Source organism: Sebastes umbrosus, chromosome 14, assembly GCF_015220745.1.
Source record: "Sebastes umbrosus isolate fSebUmb1 chromosome 14, fSebUmb1.pri, whole genome shotgun sequence".
Taxonomy (NCBI): Eukaryota; Metazoa; Chordata; class Actinopteri; order Perciformes; family Sebastidae; genus Sebastes; species Sebastes umbrosus.
In genome coordinates, this window is record NC_051282.1 from 808,629 (window position 1) to 831,187 (window position 22,559).

Sequence of the window (22,559 nt, forward strand, 5' to 3'; positions counted from 1 at the left end):
AATTGGTACCCATAGAACCCATTTACATTCACATATCTGGAGGTCAGAGGTCAAGGGACCCGTTTGAAAATGGCAATGCCAGTTTTTCCTCAACAAGATTTAGTCAAACTTTGGAGTGTTATATAACCTCCTTCATGACATGGTTGGTACCGATGGATTCATCATTCATTCATGGTTTTCTAGTTTCATATGATATCTGTAGCTTCACTCTTGGCCTAAAACTGAAACTGTTGGAGCCCCTGAAAGACAGTAAAGTTGCTCGGGGTCGCCCAGCAGGGCCAGTAGATTTCAGGGGATCTATTAGCAGAAATGGAATATATTATTCATACCTATGTATTCATTACTGTATAATCACCTGAAACTAAGACTGGTTGTGTTTCCGTTACCTTAGAATGAGTCTCCAGAGGGAGCAGGTCCTCTTCACAGAGTCCTCCATGTTTCTACAGGAGCCCAGAACGGACAAACCGACCTCTGGCTCTAGAGAGAGACTTTAACGTTTTTATGTTACGTGAAGGCCACCGTAGTTCTCCGACACGCTGGTGAAACTGCGTTAACGTGAGCTACAGAGTGTTAAACCATGGTAACGCCAGCCGCCGTCTGACTTCCGTTACTCCTAAAGTAGTGTTATTATGGTATGGATGACATCTGAGCGAGGCCGACGCCGTTACCACGGTTTTGTACTTGGCGGCTCATGTTACCACAGTCCGGTCTGTGCTGCAGTGCCATCTGGTGGACAGAAGGAGGAAACTCTCTCATTGATCAAACCTCACCTTACATACACAATATATATATACTGTATCTGTTTACCATTGACGGAGCATTTTGGCAAATTTTTCTTGGGCGCTACCCACATAATCAGCTGTGCTGCTCATCCCACAAATGCATGATCCTTACAAGTTGGACATCATTGCGAAGGTAAATAAACAGGCTTTCAAACGATGTAAAATAAAATGCCAATTAGTATTGTAACAACAGAGAAATAATCGACCAAACACAAGTTTCCAAACTTTGTTTTTCCAGTTTATTAATAAGAAAAGCATCTGCAGATGGACTCACAAGCACAGCCACCTGAGTGGGCTGTGGCAAGTGAGCCCCGAACACAGGAGTAGTCAGTATTTATACATACTAATACAAAACACACAGATAAGTGCAAAGAAGAGAAAGATAGAAAGTGAATCATTACGTCAGCACAGAACAGACAACAGAGCATCACAAGACATAACAAGTACTTCAGCCCTCTGTTGTTTACAGTCACAGAAGATAAAACTGTCGGGTCACTGTTTTAATGCTTATGGTGACAAGGTCTGCTAGATGTTGCTCTCGAAGGCATAGCCATCGGTGTGTGAATGAGTATTTAGATTAGATCCTGATGGGCAAAGTTGGCACCTTAGCAGCCTCTGCTATCAGTGTGTGAATGTGTGTGTGAATGGGTGAATACTGATATGTAGTGTAAAGAGCTTTGAGTGGTCGGAAGACTAGAAAAGCGCTATATAAATACAAGTCCATTTACCCTTTTAGATGTGAGGCCCTGAGATTCTCTGAAGGTACATGGTTAATTTGGCACTCTCAGATATGAAAATTTCCATTACAGGGCAAAGCCAAAATATATGTGAATGGTCTACATTTATGGCCCACATCTTCTCCAGCATGGTTGTGCTACAGACAAGTATTTGTTTGTAATTCGGGGTGTTATAAAAAATCTAATTACATTCTTCCAACAGTGTATCAAGAGCGCCTGGGATAAAATTTCTGTCATAGGCTATCCATCGCAGTAATCTGTGCTCCTTATCTAATCCATATTTCCGTAGCAGTTTAAACCAAAATTCTAATGTAAATGGAGTGATAGTATCTACCTGATCAAGAAAATCCTTTGCTACATCTCTGTCCCCAATGAGACTCTGAATTTCTCTTCCTTGTACACATCTCTCTAAACTTTTCCATTTTGCTTCATAATCCTTAGCTCACCAATAAATTATTGGTCTAATTTGTGCTGCATGGAAATATTCCCTAAAGTTTGGCAACGCCATACCCCCTTTATGTTTCCCAATCTGTAATATCTCAAATCGGACTCTTGGCCTTTGGCCATTCCATATAAATCTTGAAATAACTTTATCTCAGGTTCTAAATTGTTAGGAATTTCAATTGGTAGTGACTGAAATAAGTAGAGGAGTTGTGGAAGTATATTCATTTTGATGGTATCTATTCGTGAACTGAGGTCCAGTGGGAGGACAGCCCACCTCTCAATATCATTCCTAATGTCCTGATCCACTTTGATATAGTTGGCTTTATATAATTGATCAGTTCCTATCAGGTAAGTCATTTTTTTAGAACTCAAATTCAAGTTATATTTATGTCGTATAGTTTTGGATGGGTAATAATTAATTGTTAAAATCTGTGTTTTTGCTAAATTCAACCTGTATCCAGAGTAGAAGCCGAATATCTCAAGTTGATTGGTTGATATAAGGAGGCATGTGTCAGGGTCCTCTAAATAACACATCACATCATCCGCAAAGAGCCCAATGAAGTGTTCTTCATTTCTAACCTTTATCCCTTTAAGGTCTTTATTCTGCCTAACTGCTTGTGCAAGGGGTTCAATATATAATTGCGAATAAAGTTGGGGAAAGACAACATCCTTGCCTGGTGGACCGTTCTAATATTATACTATCGTCAGACTGCCATTTATTTTGATCCTTGCCGTCGGATTTTGGTAAAGTTTTTTTATACATTGAATGGCCTTATCATTTAATCCAAATTTCTCAAGTACCTGATACAGAAATGCCCAGTTTACACTGTCAAATGCCTTTTCTGCATCAAGACTTATTAAGGCTGCACTAATATTTTTGTCTTTGACATGTTCAATGATGTGTAGGGTTCTTCTTATGTTATCTTGGGTTTGGCGCCCTTTAATAAAGCCTGTCTGATCTTCATCTATAATGTCATTCATGAAATGTTCATATCTTTTTGCAATAATTGAGGTGTAAAGTTTATAATCTATGTTTAATACTGATATGGGTCTGTAACCAGAGCAGGTCTCGCTGTTCTTCCCCTTAGGAATAACTGATATAACAGCTTCCTTCCAGGATGGTGGGAGTTCACCATGTTCAAGTGTATAATTGAAAGAAGACTGGAGTAGTGGTATAAGTTATTCACTGAATGTTTTATACCACTCAGTTGGTACACCGTCAATGCCAGGAGACTTATTTGTTTTTAGTCTGCTCATTGCTTTCTTGATTTCTGTTCTTGTAATGGGTGAAGTCAAAAGGTCATTCTGATCTTTCCCAATTGATGGTAAGTCCAGTGTCTCTAGAAAAGCTCTCATTTGGTCAATGTTAGCAGACGGAGGCTGGCTATACAAACTCTCATAGTAGTTTCTAAAGATAGTTTCAATCTCTTTTGGTTCATAGGCTTTGATCTAATTTGTGAGTGTATCCCTTATCTTATGAATTGACCTATCCGCCTGTTGTTTTTTCAGTCTTTTTGCTAACAATCTGGTCGCTCTAGGACCCCCCTCATGTTTTAGATGGCATTGGATTGTTTTAGAAATCTTGTTCTCTTTTCTGTCTCTGTGGTTAATAATTTATCTATATTATCCCTGATCTCTTCAATTTTTGGTAGTAGTGTGGAGTCTCGTGTAAATGTATGTTATTGTTCAATTTCAAGCAGTTTTTCCTTTTCCTTCTTATAAGCTTCTTCTCTAGCTTTTTTGATAGATGCTGTCTTGGCAATAAGCTTCCCTCTCATGACTGCTTTAAGAGCGGGGTTAACCTCTCCATTATCACTTTCATTTTTATATGTTATAATCTCTTATTTGATCTCCTCGACAATTGATTTATTATTTAATAATCCCACATTTAACCTCCATAATGTTTTTTTCTCCTGCGATTTTAATTTTACTTTGAGATAAACTGAACAGTGATCTGATACGTCCGCTCCTTCAATTTCACATTCACTTACTCTGTATAGATCTTTTTTACTCATAAAAAAATAATCAATTCTAGCATAGCTTTTGTTAGGTGCTGAAAAATGTGTATAGTCCCTTTTAGAGGGGTGCAGTTCTCTCCAGATATCCACTATACCAAATTCTTTAAATATTGTCTTGATCATTTTTGTAACATGGTTGGCATTTTTCTTATTGTTTGTTGTATCCAGCTTCCTATTCATCACGATATTAAAGTCACCCCCACAAATTAATATTCCTTCCATTTCCAAAATAATGTTATCAAAGAGGTTTTTAAAGAGATGTTTTTCACTGTTTGGTGGAGCATAAACATTGACCAATGTCACTTCTTTGTTTTCCAGTTTTCCTTTCACAATAATATATCTGCCCTTCTTATCACTAATTTCTTTAGTACATTCAAATTTCACAGAGTTAGGATTGAGAATGGCTACGCCTCTTCTACAACCATGTTGGAATGAACTATAGAATGTATTTGTATAGCCAAACCTCTTAAGCTTCTCATTTTCCTGCCTAGACAAATGTGTCTCCTGTAAATATATAATCTGTGCTTTGTCTTTCCTTCATTTGGTCATTATTTTCCGACATTTAACTTGATTATTCAGACCATTCACATTCAACGACAATATCTTAATATTATGCTCTATCATTTCTATTTATGGAGTCATGTTGCAATCCAAACCCAAACATAAAAAAAATTTATGAACTATTGAACATCAACTGAACACAGAACTTTGTGACTTCAAAAGCAAAGGATGTACTCTGCCATCCTTTAACTTCCCTGTTGGTGGGAGGAGGGTAACATGTCTCATTACTGGGGGGAAATACCCACAAACTGGTATTCCACGTATACTAGAAGTGTCCAACATTCAGCGCATACAACACTCCCTCCATCGGTTTCACTAACTTATTAGATAAAGTCTTAAGTTGTTAAATATGTGGCCCAGAGTTGGCGTTTTTTTCGAGTAATATGGACCATAACAAAAAGACAGAAAGAAAAAACGACAACTAGTTGTTATCTTTATCATTGTAACTGAAATTATTAAGAGGCACAATCTTAAAATGTCTATTGTAATAATAAGGGCTGTAGAGCAGTTCAAGCTGAAAAATAATGTTCAAGTTTAATTGGTATAAAAAAAAAAAAGTCGTAATAAATTAAATGATACCTTTATCTCAATATGTGCCTCTTCCAGACCAAATGTATTCAGACTCTGTCATGTAGGAATCTTGGTTCAATTCTGACATGTTTATAATTGTTTGGACCACACTTATCTCTTTAGCCGGTTATCTCTTCTTCCGTTGTTCATCCTCACCGTCACCGTGACCTTGATTCCACATTGATTCAGATCCCGGGCTGCCTCTTCTGCATTATCATAGATCCGCAGTCCGGAGTCCCAGTGCCCTCGTATCTTCGTGTAGGGCGTCTGGTACCGGATCCCCTTCTCCTTCAGTACTGCTTTAATTGGCCCATATGCCTTGCGTCTTTCCATGATGTCCGTTGAGTAGTTGTTGTCAAAGTAAAGTCGTTTGCCTTCAAGTTGAATTCTCTGCTGCCAGGCTTTCTTAAGGACCAGTTCTTTAATATGAAACTGAAACTGTAGAAAGTTGACTATTATTGATCTTGGAGTGGCGGTCGCTGCTGGCTTCGGGACCAGCGCCCTGTGTGCCCGCTGGATCTGGAGATCCGCTCCCTCAGGTAGTGTGAGGTGACTAAAAAAGTATACTTATTTTTAAATCAACATTATCTGCTTTCATTTAAAAAAAAAAAAAAAAAAAAAGCCCTCAAGCGTTTTTTTCTGTAGACAGAATTCCTTAATTTATTAAGATGAGGCTTTTATTCTGAAATATGTGCCGGACAGTGTTGTAGAACATGCAGTGACTTGTAGAGCTCCATGAATGAATATAGTAAAGGGTTCTAATTGTAGATTACTATTATTTACAAATTACCACACCTTTCTTAACCTTTCTTTGTCTAAAATAAACATGAATGATATTTATAATACAATGAAATGGTCATTATGAAAGGCAAACTCTATGTAGAAAGAAAGAGCTGACAGCAGCAGCTGAAACGCAGCTGGTGTGAACACCCGATGCGTCAATGACGCAGCCGCCACGCGCTCCTGACTTCCCTGTGTGGACGAAGCTTAAGAGTGAATATCTTTCTCCCCTATAAGGGGTCTCTGGCCCCAAAATGTTTGAGAAGCCCTGGTCTACTTGTTTTCATCTGTATCTGTCTAGAGTACGTCATAGATTATTGTGAATTTGACATAAAGCACACACAAAGACCAGAAGGAGGCAAGAGGCTCCGTTTTCTCTTCTTTTAATAACACATTCATATCTATGCTCTGTTTTGTTTACAAGGAGTTTAAAACAAGTGTTGATGAGGACTAAAGGAATCAGGCAGGCAGAGGGTGAAAGTCCATATACTGTAAAGACCAGCGGCGCCATCTGGTGGAAGGAGGAAGACTCCACCCTCCTCACGCTGCGTGGAGGTCTTCATTATTATCAGTTTTGGGGCTGAGCCCAGATCTGATCAGTCTAGTTGATACGAGGCCTCCCTCCTTCCACCTGCAGCTACACAGTCAGCTAAACAACAGGTCCTTTTACTTATCAGAAGTGAAAACAGATCATGGATCAGTGTGGAAGGTCCTCGCAGGGCGCTCTAACTCATGTCGGCTTTTCACAGAGAGAAAGAAAATAAATGCACCCAAACACAAGAGATACAATCTGCTGTCATAAAAAGAGAGTCAACCAAAAGAAAACAAGAAGAATATTTTGAAGTTAAAAAGTGTAAGTTTAACGTAATGAACAAAATGCAAATTGGGTAAAAAGAAATCTCATTTATGTATGTTTTTTTTTTTTAAAGAAGAACGTTTTTGTCTCCCCCTTTCAGATTATTATCCCATTTCATAATCCTGAAAAAAAGAAAAACAACTAAGAATGGAGAAAAAAAAGAAAATCATCTTTGGAAGAAGTAAAAGTATTTTTTCCTTTAATAGACTACCCACTACAGTATATGGAGATGCCGCTACCCAGTTATTCATTTACCTAGATTTATTTATTTCGAGCAACTTTTTTTTATATATTTTTTTTTATGTGTCCTTTTTCCAAAACAAAAAATTACCATTTACCTATTTTTTCCCAAGAGGTAGATCAACAAAACAATTACATGGTTACAGGTGTCGTGCCCCTTGATTCAGGAGGTGAAATCACAGGGAAAGGAGGGTGGGGGGGAGGGGGGGCAGTAGGGCCAAGCTGAAGGAGGATTGTGGGTAATTTTAGCGGTCGGAGGATGAAACAAACTGTTGGCCTCGTTACGATTGGGCCCAACGTGGACCAATCAGGTCACTGAATGTTGAACCCGTCCCCGCTGCCCACACCACCCCCCCCACAATGTGTCCATATTGGGTTTTTTTGTCGTTTTTTTGTCTTATTTACTCATTTATTTTTACAGTCCCGCCTCCACGCTGGAGAGGGACAATTTCAAAAACCAAAAAATAAATTAAAGAAGAGTGAAGTGTGACTGTAACAGAGACCGTCTGCATGTCTGTCCCACTGACTGTTTGTAATAAAAGAAAAGAAACAATCTTCTAGCTGAGTTTGCTTGTTTTTGAGGTAGCGTTCCTAGTTATGTGTCAAGAGGTTTGTTTGTTTCGTCTCGATGGCGTCTTCCTCTCCGTTTTGTCTCAGAGTCGTCGAGACTCGGCGCCCGTCTCTACTCAGGGACGTACCAAAGTAGAGGAGGAGTTTGCGTTGCTTCATCGCAAACTGTCCTCGCAAAAGAGCTTGTCTGTCTGTTCTTCACCGTGTGTCATGGCTGAGCTACGTGTTGTGAGGTTGACAAAGCAAAACTGTGCTCCGCTGCCACAAACAAGAAGCTGGGCGACACAGTTTACACACAACTCTGAACTTCCAAGCTTCATGTCTTTTAAGTAAAAGGACACCAGTGAGTTTTTAGTCCATTTACAGGATATCATTTACATTAGTGCTGACCATTCCCCAAACATTTAGGGGCTTATTTCACACTATGTCAGTCAGGCTGCAGATGTTTTAATCTGCTCGTAATGTGAGAGGAGTCACCCATGAGGTGAGCCCACAAAGGAATATTCCCCACAACTCTACGGAGCATTTTAGCATCTTTCAGCTCATTGTTTTGGCGTTCCGGCCCACGGCTCTTAACATCCCTTTCAGCAACAGGAGGCAGCTGTTCCCAGTAAAAAGCTCTAAAAGCCTAGCGTACACCACTGCATGTTTAGTGAAGATCAAAACCAGAGATAGAAGGAGAATACATGAGATTTGTCAGGTGGACGGACACACAAATGAATGCTAATGTTGCTCTGATTGCTAACACCTTTACGATATGAAAAGCTGATATGTCAGTGTTGTGTTTACAGCTAGAGACCAAAAAAAGTATCACAGGTTTGAAGTTTCTTGAATTAGGAACGTTTTCGTTAGAACAGAACTCTTCTTGTTTTTTATGAAAGCTCCACGTGGTACCTTTAATTGTGAATTTGTTACATAATCTACACTGAAGTATAAGATCAACTAAAGGTCCTGACACACCAAGCCGACAGTCAGCCGGCGGACAGTTTGAGCCCGTCGGTGAGCGTCTGTCTAGTTTTTGTGGTGTGTCCCTCACCGTCGACTCTAGTCTGCCCGTGTTGGAGGATTTCCGTCCGATTCAGCAGGTTGAATCAGCTGCGGCGCCTGTCGGTCAGAGAAATCAATCTGATTGGCTGTTCAGCTTAAAGCATCAGAAGAGAAACGGAAGCGAGGAAAGCAAGCCAACGAGTAAAGTCACACAGAAGACTCTTCTCATTGTTCATCCCATCTGATCATTCCAACACACAGATGTTTCCACAGAGACATGAACATCTGGAATGAAGCTCAGTGGTGAATGAGAGTGGTGTGAAAATGGTTCATGTACGTATCATAACAACGGCTTGTATAGCTGCCGTCCTCGCTCTTCCTGCTTCTCTTTTAGAATGATGAATACAGACTACCACCACCTGCTGGTGAGGAGAGTTATTTCATAGAACGTACATGCTAACTGGCCGTCGGCTGTAGTCTCTGCGGTGCGTTCAAATGCAACTTGTCAACCAAAACAAAGGAGAAGTGAGGCGACTCAACAGTCGGCCTTCATCGCCGCTAGTTCTGTGATGTCTGCTTGGTGTGTCTGGGCCTAAAGACAGGTTTTTGGAGAGGGGGTGCCCTGCGGGAGTCCTAACAGCACTTTTATGCCTGGGGCCCCCTAACAGGGGGATCCGGCCATGTTCACTGTGAAGCATCATCCAACTCCAGCAGGTCCGGACATATTATAGTGAAATGAGTATGTTTTGACATATATATATATTTTAGTAAATGGTCAACAGTAATGTTACATAGCGTATGTATAGTAAATGGGATAAAACATGCACTGGTGGTCCTTAAAACAGTCTTGGAATAAGCTTGATACAACAAAATCAAGTAAGTTTGATGCTTAAATTTTAGTGTGTGGCAACTCTAGTGATTTTTTTTACACTGTGTGGCACCTCACACTGTCCCAGCTCAATATATCACTCAACTCAACCAGAGGAAACCGAATAATCCTTCTGTCCCAGTCAGGACAGGCTGAGGTTAGTGTGAGCCGGAGCGGTAGGTAGCACGGTGTGGTGGAGACACAACAACCCTAAAATGTCTCGTCTCTACTGTCTCTACTGTACATAGAAAATCAAGATGAAAAGAGGTCAGTTCCAAGACCAGATATCACACTTTGATGTGATGTCTTCACTCTGAAATACTACTCCAGGTGTTTTAAGACCTTTTCAATATTTCAGGTGATTTGCTCAAAATGGCTCCATACTGCATTGTGGACTGAGCCCCTCGCTGTGTTTGGCACAGTTACCGTCGTGTACTGAGCTACGTGTTAGTAGTTTGTCGCGTTTAGTAGCTGTTCTGTTAGATTTGTGAATAAAAAAAAATAAAAGAACGTGATCAATTTCAACTATTTTCATTTTTTTCCATAAAAAGAAAAAAGGTGGTTAAAGTAAAAAAAAAAAAGGTCTTGAACAGAAGTGAGCAAAACGAACACGATGGAGACCAGCGCGAGAGAGGGCGAGGGACCCCGACGCTCCGGCCCGCTCCAAAAATGAAATGACTTTTTTTGTTTTTTGAATAAAAGTAAATCAAAACATCTCACTCTTCTCCTGGAGTACAGAAGGGCAACAGAGGGGGAACAATAAGAAAGGAGAGGTCAGTTGTTGATGGGGGGTTGGACACCTCATCCCAGACATCTGACCACCTCCTCCCATCCTTCCTTCTCCTCTTCCCTTCACTCTCCACCTGTTTCTTTAAAGAAGTGAATCAGGTGTTACGGGAGCTTCTCGGTCCTTTTCATATAGTTTGACGTTGTCGACATATTTCATCAATTAGTGCAACAGTACGTCCCCAGATGTCACGTCCAAATAAAGCTTGCTGTATTGTCAACACTAAAATAAAACAAAGAAAATAAATTAATCCTAAGCGATCCCAAATGGCTGCAGGCTGAATGATGAATCCTAAATAGCGTGTCTTGGTGGTTGTGAACAGAGCTCTATGGTTCAGAAAGAGGTGGGAATTTTGAAGTTACCACCTCTGGACAAAAATGGAAGCATAGACACGGTAGAATAGACTTTTCCCTGTTGGATGGTGAGCCGGCGGGGGGGCCGATGAAGATTGAAGACCTTATATAAAGATTAGGAGTTATCTGGCAGTGTCCTTCGGTGACGTGGCGCAATCTTTTCTCTCTCAACGGCTTTTCCCATTTTATGCTTTTTTCTCCAAAAATACAAAAAGGTATGGTGATCACCTTATTTTAACATCTTATGTACAGGTCGGAATCTATTACTCGGCTGTGTTCATGTCGTCTTAAACTCTCTCGCTTTGCTTTTTTCTGCTCCCATTTTGTTTCAAAGGTTCTTGGATCTCTCTCTCCTCGGTCGGTTGGAACACAGACGGAGGGCCATAGGTTCTCGTCCTACTTTTTTCTGCTTTTTTTTCACCCAACCACATCCCCTGACAGAAATGAACATTTAAAACCAGTGAACACACAACAGCATTCGCTTTCACACACACCAAGCACACATGTAGCCAACAGGGAGCATCTGAGGTGTCGTGGTCAGTGCACAGATAATAAATATTCACATTCAGAGAAGTCAGAGCTAGTTCAGGTGTGTGTGTGTGTGTGTGTGTGCAGCCTTGCTGTAGACGGACCACTGCTGCTCTGATCTGACAACTTCCAAACCAGGTGAGAAAGGTAAAGAAATTAGCCTCTCTCTCTCATGTCTTCTTTGTGGGTGGCAATCTTAACCTCTTGAACACTTAAAGCCCTCTTTATGTAATGTTTGGCGCTTCGTGATGATGTCATCACAATAAGGCAGGAGAGGGAGGTCCTTCAGGGCACAGGGTGGGTCGGTAGCCACGGGAACGGCCAGTCTCGGTGACATGATGCGACCTGAGGGACAATCATTAGCGTCACCCACTCTGATGTCCCAATGGCGTGTTCGGCCACCGTGTGCACTTTAGGACCCGCCTCTCGAGTTAACACCGCTCCCCATTGGCCAATATTTCAGACAGTCACACTTCAGGAAGACAGAGAGCATGTTTCCTCACCTAAAAAAAGGCAAAATGTCACTCCGTGTCCTCCGTAGAGCAGCAGTTTATCCCTCCCTGCTTTGAAAAAACACGCAGCCACCTCGTCATCCTGAGCTCATTCAACCATCATCACTCACACACACAAAAAAACAGAAAAAAATAACCAAAGCAACAAGACAATACCTAAAAAAAAATACTTCTTTCTTTAAAAAAATAAAAAATATTCAGGACTATCAGCTCTTTCTTTTTTTTCCTTCTCATATAAAACACCAGCAAGCAAAAAAAAAAAAAAAAAGTTAGGAATACTGAGGTAACTTTACCCTGAGGTAGGTTTTTTCTTTTTCATTTCTTCTCTAATCTGTTCTAATCTTGGCGAGAGCGTCCAGGCATAGACCCCGCCCCTCATTATCATACGCAGGCGGGGTCTGGAGGCTCCGCCCACAGGCCTTTGGCAGATTGGGAGAGAGAACGAGGAAGCCGCCCCCCTTCTGTCTGATTTTACCTTCTCTAAGCTCAAGGCGAGGAGCTTTGGAAGACTGGGCTTTGGTTCCCACGCTCAGCTGAGACTAGTCTTAAACCTTCTCTTATATTAATACAAGCACCAGAGACTAGTCTTAAACCTTCTCTTATATTAATACAAGCACCAGAGACTAGTCTTAAACCTTCTCTTATATTAATACAAGCACCAGAGACCAGTCTTAAACCTCTTATATTAATACAAGCACCAGAGACTAGTCTTAAACCTTCTCTTATATTAATACAAGCACCAGAGACCAGTCTTAAACCTTCTCTTATATTAATACAAGCACCAGAGACCAGTCTTAAACCTTCTCTTATATTAATACAAGCACCAGAGACTAGTCTTAAACCTTCTCTTATATTAATACAAGCACCAGAGACCAGTCTTAAACCTCTTATATTAATACAAGCACCAGAGACTAGTCTTAAACCTTCTCTTATATTAATACAAGCACCAGAGACTAGTCTTAAACCTTCTCTTATATTAATACAAGCACCAGAGACCAGTCTTAAATGTTCTTCTGGAGGTCATGTTAATGCGGGGATGCTCCTCAGAGGAGAGACCCCCTCCCTGTCTCAGACTCAGCGCTGGGAGAAGACAATGAGCAGAACATCTCAGACACACCTCGTCTGTCTGTCATTGCAGAACTTATCATCACACCGATGAAGCAAAACCTCACACCTGTCTCGCTGCCTTCAATACATTCACCGGAGGGGCCGGGCTAACTCACATATCATATATATATAATATATATAAAATATGCCGTTTAAGGCGCGGGCCGCTAGCCAGCTAGCATAGCTGCCGGCTGTTTTTATGAAGTTGTTTTAGAACGGTTTCACATGAGTGAGCTGAGCCGCTGCAATAGAACTGCAGGACCAGCCGCGACCTCCGCTGCCCTTACTGTCTCTTGCTGCGCCTTCCGCCACACGGTTAAACGTGGAAGGGGCTCGGTGCCTCCCCAGCCCCCGGCCTCCTTGTAGGCTACATTATGCTACGACGAGGGACTGGGAGATATACAGAAGACCCCTTTATAAAAAAGGCAAGGCGGCCAGACGCAGCATTTCTTAACATTTACATGAAGATTATATATTTACAACCTCATATTTTCTCCTTTTTTTTTCTTCTAAACTCTCCACTATTCGGAGAGGTCTTTAAAGAGCAGTGTTAACATCTGCGGCCCCTCTTCTACACTTTCATTGGCTAGGGGGTTATGGCTGGGTGGGGCTAATGCCAGACCCTTGACCTTTGCCCCCTGTGCCGCTGCAGCAGTTTCCCTGCTCCCTCTCCCGGCTCTGCCTCACTGCATTCTATCAATAATAGCTCTGAATAAAACATTTCTATACATATATCTCTATGTTTAAAAAACCACCCTTAAAATATAGGACTGAGTGCAGATGGGGGGAGAGGTCTGTAGGGGACGATGGAGGGACAGACGGGCCCCTGCTAGTGTGTCTCTGCAGTACATGTGGACCCATGTGGACAGGTGTAAACAGCAGCAGGAAGGCTCCATCCTACCAGGAGAGTCATGGACTGTTTAAACCTGTCTGATCCAGGATCTGTTGAAGCCCTACCCAGGCACACTAGGAGGACACCCCTCCCCCTTCATCCACCCCTCCTTTCCTTCATCCCTCCATCCTCAATCAGTCTCTCTTCTGGCCTGGCATCTGGTTTCTGTTCTCAAGTTTTGTTTTATCTTAATCCTCTTTTTTTATTCATTTCATCTTTTTGATTTGATTCCTCTTCTCTCTGAACGCCGATCTTTCTCTCTGGCTGTCGGGCGTACTCCCTCCCTCTTTATATCTCTCCCTGTCTATCGCTGGGTCCGTGTATCGCTCTCCTGTATCCGTCCGTCTATCCGTCTGTCTATCCGTCCGTGCGTGTGTCTGTCTGTCAGTCCGTCAGGCGGGGGGGGGGGGGGGGGGGGGGGCCCACAGCATGTGAGGAGGGTGCAGGACCCTCACTTCCTGCGCGGCTGGTGGTCCTGAGTCAGTCCCTGCGTCGGGCTGCCCATCTCTGTGAAGCCTTGGGGGTTAGCGCCGGAGCCGGAGCCCGTACCCGTGCCCGTGCCCGTGCCCGAGCCCGAGCCCGAGCCCGAGCCCGAGCCCGAGCCCGAGCCCGTGCCCGTGCCCGTACCCGTACCCGTGCTCGTGCCCATCCCGCCTTTCTGTGGTTGTTTGACCTGGGTCAGGATGTCCCGGATCTTCCTCTGAGCCAACTGGAGGACAGAGGACAACGGTTTATAAATGGTAAATTTACACTATATGTCAGCATTCACCCATTCTCACACACATTCATACACTGATGTCAGAGGCTGCCATGCAAGGAGCCAACCTGCCCATCAGGATCTGATCTAAATACTCATTCACACACTGATGGTTCAGCCTTCAGGAGACATTTGGGAGTAAGTATCTTGCTCAAAGACACTTTGACATGTGAGTAGAGGAGCCGGGGATCGAACCGCCGACCTTCTGATTGTAGACGACCCGCTCTAACTCTGAACCACAGCTGTACAAATTTGTGGCAAATTGAATGCAACACTAGTTCGGATCTGTGAGTAAAAACACACCTTTGGGTTGTGTCTAAAACGTAATCCACAAATTGCAAAATCTGATCTGAGATATGCAAAAACTCTCACGAGACTCACTGCCCGATGACCTATCCTAACCTGAACTATTCAAGATCAATACCTAACCTTAACCAATTGCGGGTTCCCTTCTGTCTAGAAGACAGACAAAGATGCTGACTAGCATAGTAGTGGAGAATTTAGCAGCTAAAGAGCCAGATCTTGTTCTCAGGAGGTGGTGAAGACCAAACCAGAGCTAAAAAGAGAGTGATAACTGGTCTTGCATTTATCAGGTGGCCAGAAATAGGACTCAGAATGACTGTTAATGTTGCTCTGTGTCTGCTGGATGTGTAAATAAGCAACTATGCTAACAGTAACAAGGTGATAATATGTCAGCTGTGTGTTTACAGCTTGTTACAAGAGGCCAAAGAAATTAATTAATGCAAGTTTAAGTTGGAGAAAATGTCAAAAATAAGTGAGGTTGATGGGAAGATATAGCTAGGTATCATCTGCATAAAAACGCAGCGATGCTGTATGCCTACTAATTCAACGTATCCTCATACAACGGTTCGTATGAAGTTAATCCTCATTTTTCGCGTGTTCTCCTACGAATGTCCAGCAACACGTGTCAATTTCCACACATTACATGCATACAGTAATAAATAAACTAAACATCCGTCTTCACAGGAAACAGCTTGGTTAGGTTTAGGCAAAAAAAATACTAAGTTAGGCTTAACAAAAGACAGTGGTTTGGGTTGAAATAACTCCAGAAGTTACGTGACAAATAAATCAACTTTGACTTGTGGTGACACACGAGGTACGAACATCAGTCTCCTGTTTTTTGACTCACCATCCACCCCGAGCTAACGTTAGCTAGCCGAGCTAGTCACTGTCACCAGCATCATTTAGCCTTTTAGCACACTGACAGTGAATATTCACGTATGGTGTGAACCTCAGATCTCAGTGTGAAGGCCTCGGTTAACCCGCTACACAACAGCTTTTCATAATTTTCCCGTTTCCATATGTGCAATTCTTTACCCCAGAAGGGGGCGCGGCCTTGGCGATGATGCAACGCCAGTCTGATGTATAGGAGATGAATATGTGTGAAAATATTTATGAAACTTTAGTTACATCCTTCAGTTGACTAATGCCAGGATCTGACTACACAATATTTTTGACGGCTACGATGGTCCCTATGTCAGATTAGACGATCGAGAGCCATACATTTTTGTCGTGACTTGGCCGCGACACATGACGGACTACACGTCGGCCCCTGTTCCAACAATACACACTCTCCCAGCACCGCCGTCGGGCTTACCGGGGCTCAAGCCCGAGCGCGCAACAGCATGCTCCATGCGCAAAGACCCAACGGCGGTAGTGTTTTTTACTGCAACACAGCCTAGATTGAATATCCTACCGCGACGTCCGGCAGCAGTTGAAGGTCCGATGACATCATTCTGCATAATAAGTAGCCATGTGCTTCTGTTTACAGCTGAGTGCGTCTGTGCTCAGTCGGTCAGATTCATGGCCGTGACGCAACACGTCGTGGAAAGAAACAAAAAAAATCAGACATGCTAGACTTTCTGTCAGGACGTCGTGAGGCTACGACGGCTGTGTCGGGCTATAATCGGGCTGATGTCGTGTAGTCTGAATGGGACATAAGTGATGTGTCCAAGGACCCCCTTGGAAAAGAGATTTTAAATGTCATAGGGACCATCCTGGCTAAATGAAGGTGAAATAAGAGGGCAACAGGGTAGTAGGAGTACCTGGCTGGCGTAGAAATGTCCGTTGATCTTGACAATGACCTGATCATTTTCATCAGGTGTCTGCTCCCTGGGGACCACCACCTCAGCTGCTGTCAGGTTCTGCAGCTCATTCACCTGGTGACACACGTGTTGGTTACTTTAAGAGGAAACAACAACAACCTGACGGCAGAATTCAGTAGTGTACGGTTCAGGCAGCTTACCGTCTTGCCTCCCTTGCCAATGACCCTTCCTGCAGCAGCGGCGGCCATCTTGATGTGAGTCTCCAGTTTGACCTCCTCCTTCGGTCCAAAGAAGTTCTCCTCCTTCAGTTTGCCATAGATTCTGCCCTGGGCCTGCAGGAGGAGTTTTATATTGTCATATTATAACAGCAGTTTGTTACGCCCACAGAGATACCATCCATAAATGGGATGAATATTAATCAACTGGCTACCTTGAACTGAGCCTCGGGGGGTCCTGTCACAACCACCATCCTCATCTTAGAGTCTGGACCTTCAGCTGGGGCGATCTGGAGGAGAGGAGAGGACAGACGCATCACTAGTGGGGAGGCACAATGACGTCAGGGCTTCTTAATATTACTGTGCTTTCCATAATAATGATAGACTAATAAAAGAATTAGAAGTCCTATATCAATGATTATGGATGAACTAAGCCGACTTAACACCACATCTAGTTGATTACTAGAGACCTGATACCTAATGTTGTATTTACATCTTTACTGCCTTATTGTTGATTTATTCTAGTGTTTCTTTAAGTCTGGCCCACACTAACAGATGTTTCAGATCTTACCAGATGTGTAAAATGTGAGAGAGCTCACACATAACATGTTGTGTTAAATTGAACAGTTTAGTTCCTATAGTGTGGAGAGAAACAGCAACACCACACACTAACACATTCACTCATCAACAACAAGAGTCCCACGAAAAAAAAACGAAATCTCACTAAATCTCTTGCGATCAAACGTGACTAAACAAACATGGAGGACGACAGGCAGGAAGAATTAGCCATGTTGGTTTTTAATTTGTACTGAAAACTACCGATGGATGAAGTCATGGAGACACGTTAAATAAACACTAATCAACCAGCTGCTCCTCCGTCTCTGAGCTCCATCTTACTACTACTCTATGCTTCCCGTTTAGCATTAGCTCATGCGTTAGTCGCCGTCGCCATGACTAGAGTGACCATATTTTCAAACCCCCAAACCGGGACCCTTAAATGTAACGCACTTTCATGCTTGTGCACGTGCACGCGCTAATATGCACGCGCCATAGGCGTTTTCATCAGGATGGCTAACTTGGTGCACCTGTGGTGCATTTGATCAAGGAGTGGGATCAGAGAGAAGGCATTGCCATCAGTGTATGAATGTGTGTGTGAATGGGTGAATACTAACATGTAGTGTAAAGAGCTTTGAGTGGTCGGAAGACTAGAAAAGCGCTATATAAAATGCAAGTCCATTTAAATGTAACCAGCGGATCTGTTGAGTGCGTGCGTAATTGTTGCTTAACAGCGTGCAACATCACTCTCTCTAGAGACTGCAGCGGTGTGCTGTACTGCCTCTCTGATCTCATGCGGACAAATGAATTATGAGTGGAACATGATAAACGTCTATGTTAGTATAATATTGTTATTTTAATTGTGGTGAAAACCGGGACATTTGAGTGTTTTACAGATATTTGTCGGGACTCGGGACACGTCAGCTTGAAATCAGGACTGTCCCGGACAAACTGGGACGTCTGGTCACCGTAGCCATGAGGGCGGTGGTCGTCCTTCCTTCTTCAGTCAGCTTGGTTCTCTATCGGCTATCGTTGTTTCCCACGTGACCGCGTCATCGGCTGTCCTCGGGGTTCCCCACACACAACAGGACATCCCATCATAGTAAATATAGAGGTGAACAGACCTTGATGGAGGCGCCAGCGAAGCGGCTCAGCTGTTTGATGTGCTGTCCTTTCTTCCCTATGATGGCTCCCACTGCCTGAGCTGGGATGTAAACATGGACCGTCTCCTGCTCTGGAGTCTGAACACACACAAAGCAAACAATCATTCCATAAATCTATTATGGATGGGATATATATTGTTATTGGGACTGAGGTCAGTATTCCCCTCCAGTCAACAGTGTTTAGCTTCTTGTTCCTTCACTGTGATGTTTGAGCTATCTACTGACTGTGCTCACCTTAAGTCACAGATTAACACCTGGATCTATGACATCACACACAGTTTGAAGCCAATCATGGTCCAGTATGCAACTTATACAAGTATAATGTGAAAACCTGGAAGCTCCAGGTCACAAACACTGAGAATAGTTTGAGACATCTTGTTAAACTACTGTTAACTACCAGTTAAACTTCTGAAATAACAGTATTTGCATATTCATAGATTCTGGATTGTTTTTTCAATGAGGGAGGAGGAGTACATGTAATCTTAAAAAGGGAATTGAAACAAACACAAATGGTCATTTCATTTAGAGTATTTTCTCTTTATTTTTATCTTAAAACGCGTTTGGATGGGATCTTAAAAAAATACTTAACAATCCGTATTATCAAGAACTGAGAGAGATTTCCTTCTCTCTCCAGTCCACCTGTCTGCTTATCTCTAGTAAGCATGGTTAACTACTTTATTGCTTCATTTATATACAGTCTGTGGGTGTATCTGGAAGAATGCTTGAATGTATATATGCACATATAAATATTTGTGTTTCTACATGTGTGTATATCTCTGTGTATGAATATGGAGTAAGGTTTTTCTCTCTTCTTTTCGTTCTAGTTCTCTTTTTACTCTTTCTCATTTTTTTTACATTTTGAGAATAAAGTCGAAATGTTGAAACTAGGGTTGTCAATTGATTAAAATATTTAATCACGATTACTCTCATGTTTGTCCAGAGTTAATCTCATAAATATAAATAGATCACTAATTTTTTTATCCGTTCAAAATGAACCTTAAAGGGAGATTTGTCAAGTATTTAATCCTCTTATCAACATGGGAGTGGACTAATATGCTGCTTTATGTAAATGTATGTATATATTTATTATTGGAAATCAATGAACACAAAACAATGACAGATATTGTCCAGAAACCCTCACAGGTACTGCATTTAGCATAAAACAATATGCTCCAATCATAACATGGCAAACTGCAGCCCAACAGGCAACAACAGCTGTCAAACTACCAGCGTTAGACTAGCGTTAGACTAGCATTAGCCTAGCGTTAGCCTAGCGTTCTCGAAATGCAAAATTCAAAAACAATCTCCCTCCTCTCATTTTTTTGCTTATGCCTGGGCACTAATACTCTTCCATACATTTGTTCCACAGAACCACCACACCTTCAAATGAAGTACAACACAACACACATCAGCTAACGTGGACTAATGAGGTTTCAGGGGACAACAGCAATGCATTAAAGAAGGTGGTGTACGCTGACGTCTCTCAAGGGATTTACAGAGCAGGTGTTCTTACCCCGAAGCAGCCGTAGGGGGCGCTACCGGACGCGTTTCCTGGTGGGGGTGGGGGCATATTGGAGGAGGAGGGGAAGAGGCCCAGAGCCCCCAGGTTGAGCCCAGGGATCAGGTGGGTCTGTTGCTGGAGAGAAGAAGACTGCAGCTTAGAAACCACCTGGAGGTTTACAGGTGTGTGTCTTTATTAGGAAGAAATATATCATAATGAAATGTGCGTGCAGACTCACATTCATAGCGGCGATGTCGTTCTCGTAGGCCTCTCTGACCTTCTTCATGACCTCCACCTCGGCGTTACAGCATGCTTCAATGCAGCCTTTGACTGTGATGGTTCTCTCTGGATTGTACAGAGTCAGGTCCTGAAGACTGCACACATCACAGGGGAGCCGCTCAGTTTATCTTAAAGTCATCAGCTGCTGTAAAGCCTCTTTGACTGTGTGTTATGTGTGTATTGTATATATTAAAATAGGTCTTTGAAACTCAGCATGTGTGAGAGAGTCTTACGGGGAGATGGTGATCTTGGTGTCTGTGTCCTGTTCAACTTTTTTCAGGTTGCGTCCCTCCTTCCCGATCAGGCGTCCCACAAAGTTGTTGTGAGCCAGAATCTTGAGAGGAACCTCATCAGCACTGCAAACAGAAACCAGCGGTCATTAGGGAGGAACGTGTTCATCTATTTAATCTCTCTAGCCATCCATCTCACAGCTGGATAGAGAAGAGACACTGTGTTGAACACTAGAACATGCTGGACTGCTGTTTAACACGTACGTCTTTGTGTCTTTAGCCTCCTGCTGCATGATGTCCAGGATCATGCGGCAGGCGGCCGAGCAGCCCTCGGGGGTCGAGTGGATGCTGATGGGTTTCTCGGCAGCGCCGGCGTTCTCTTTGCGGTGCACGTCAATCCTGCAGGAACGGAAGAAGATCAGAATGACTTCATTAAGCCACCAGGTTCAGTACCTCCTGTGTCCAGAACACAGTCTAACACTTCACTATAGTATTCATCACATTCATCTGCAGAACAAGTCACCAGAACCATCAGTTATGAATGCAAAGAACAAGACACTGCAGGGGAAGAGGGTCAAAAATTAACTAATAGATATCAACATGACACTTCAAATTATGTTTTAATATTGCAAGTTTTCTAAAATTGTATGTTAAAATATGCAAATGAGCCATTATCTTGTTAAATATGTGGTGATACATACAGAACAGAAATCTGAACATTAGATAATTCTTATTTCATTGTTGACAAATTAAGTCAATAATGATGTCAAAGGTTTTTACTGAGGGAATTTCGGATATCTCTTTGTATCATTAAATCAGAAAATACTGGCAACCGCCATAAAAAAACGACAACATTCTGGCCATGTTTTTAGGGATTAAATGTTGTATAAATCAGACTATGAATGAAATATGAGCAAACCGCTCAATACAAACCTTCAGAATATAGAGAGGAATGAAAGTGGAAGGTTTGGTGGATGTGAGTGATACTGAAGAGGAGATTCAGAGTGATAAAAAAATCATTTTGAGGAAACGATATGAATTGTAAAATTCCATACATTTTGGTGAATGAAAAAAAATTAATAAATACAAAATTAAAATTAACTAATAGATATCGTTGTGAAACTTCCCCTGTCCATTACTTACATTAAGACAATTATTTTTGTATTACAAGTTATGATTTACAATGTTATGTTAAATATGCAAATGAGGCCTTATCTGATGCTAACTTTGGGTGAACTTAGGAGAAATCTATCTAAGTGGTAAAATAAACACCTCAATGTGTATTTTGGATGTGTTCTAGTCTGAAAGATGATCACAATTGATCAGTGCATGAAAAAACTATCTTTTTTCCCTGATGGGGTGCCTCGCCTTCAGAGTCCATTTAGGACACAAGTTGTTCTATTTTTTCCTTGTTGATGTTCTTTTCAGAGACCAGAGGCCTGTACTACGAAGAGGGTTCAACATACCCAGAGTATCTTCTCCTTATCTGAGGCCTGTACTACGAAGAGAGTTCAACATACCCAGAGTATCTTCTCCTTATCTGAGGCCTGTACTACGAAGAGGGTTCAACATACCCAGAGTATCTTCTCCTTATCTGAGGCCTGTACTACGAAGAGGGTTCAACATACCCAGAGTATCTTCTCCTTATCTGAGGCCTGTACTACGAAGAGGGTTCAACATACCCAGAGTATCTTCTCCTTATCTGAGGCCTGTACTACGAAGAGGGTTCAACATACCCAGAGTATCTTCTCCTTATCTGAGGCCTGTACTACGAAGAGGGTTCAACATACCCAGAGTATCTTCTCCTTATCTGAGGCCTGTACTACGAAGAGGGTTCAACATACCCAGAGTATCTTCTCCTTATCTGAGGCCTGTACTACGAAGAGAGTTCAACATACCCAGAGCATCTTCTCCTTATCTGAGGCCTGTACTACGAAGAGAGTTCAACATACCCAGAGTATCTTCTCCTTACTGTATCTGAGGCCTGTACTACGAAGAGAGTTCAACATACCCAGAGTATCTTCTCCTTACTGTATCTGAGGCCTGTACTACGAAGAGGGTTCAACATACCCAGAGTATCTTCTCCTTATCTGAGGCCTGTACTACGAAGAGGGTTCAACATACCCAGAGTATCTTCTCCTTATCTGGCTTCACTAACCCTAACAAACAAGATCACACTAAACGGTCCTACGACGCTGGTT

General features: G+C 42.4%; 1 protein-coding gene and 1 long non-coding RNA gene across 3 annotated transcripts in view; one reads left to right on the plus strand and one right to left on the minus strand.

The window, feature by feature from the left end:
- The first annotated feature begins 3,251 nt into the window (after positions 1-3,251).
- Positions 3,252-20,784, plus strand: LOC119502058. Its single transcript, XR_005210009.1, has 3 exons — positions 3,252-3,322; positions 9,160-9,162; positions 20,773-20,784. It is a non-coding gene; the product is annotated as an uncharacterized LOC119502058 (long non-coding RNA).
- Positions 6,259-22,559, minus strand: part of igf2bp1 (insulin-like growth factor 2 mRNA binding protein 1) — an 86,379-nt gene continuing 70,078 nt past the window's right edge. Inside the window, exons 7-16 of one of the 2 annotated variants that reach the window (XR_005210008.1) lie at positions 20,623-20,757; positions 20,362-20,484; positions 20,088-20,223; positions 19,862-19,984; positions 18,310-18,426; positions 16,846-16,920; positions 16,616-16,747; positions 16,416-16,529; positions 12,187-14,301; positions 6,259-12,144 (exon numbers count right to left, since the gene is read on the minus strand). Coding sequence is in view for 1 of the 2 variants with exons in the window: in XM_037792885.1 (XP_037648813.1) it covers positions 14,044-14,301; positions 16,416-16,529; positions 16,616-16,747; positions 16,846-16,920; positions 18,310-18,426; positions 19,862-19,984; positions 20,088-20,223; positions 20,362-20,484; positions 20,623-20,757 (1,213 nt within the window). In the remaining variant the exon portion in view is untranslated. Of the gene's footprint in view, positions 14,302-16,415; positions 16,530-16,615; positions 16,748-16,845; positions 16,921-18,309; positions 18,427-19,861; positions 19,985-20,087; positions 20,224-20,361; positions 20,485-20,622; positions 20,758-22,559 lie in introns of both variants that reach the window. The other variant, XM_037792885.1, reaches the window with a different exon arrangement.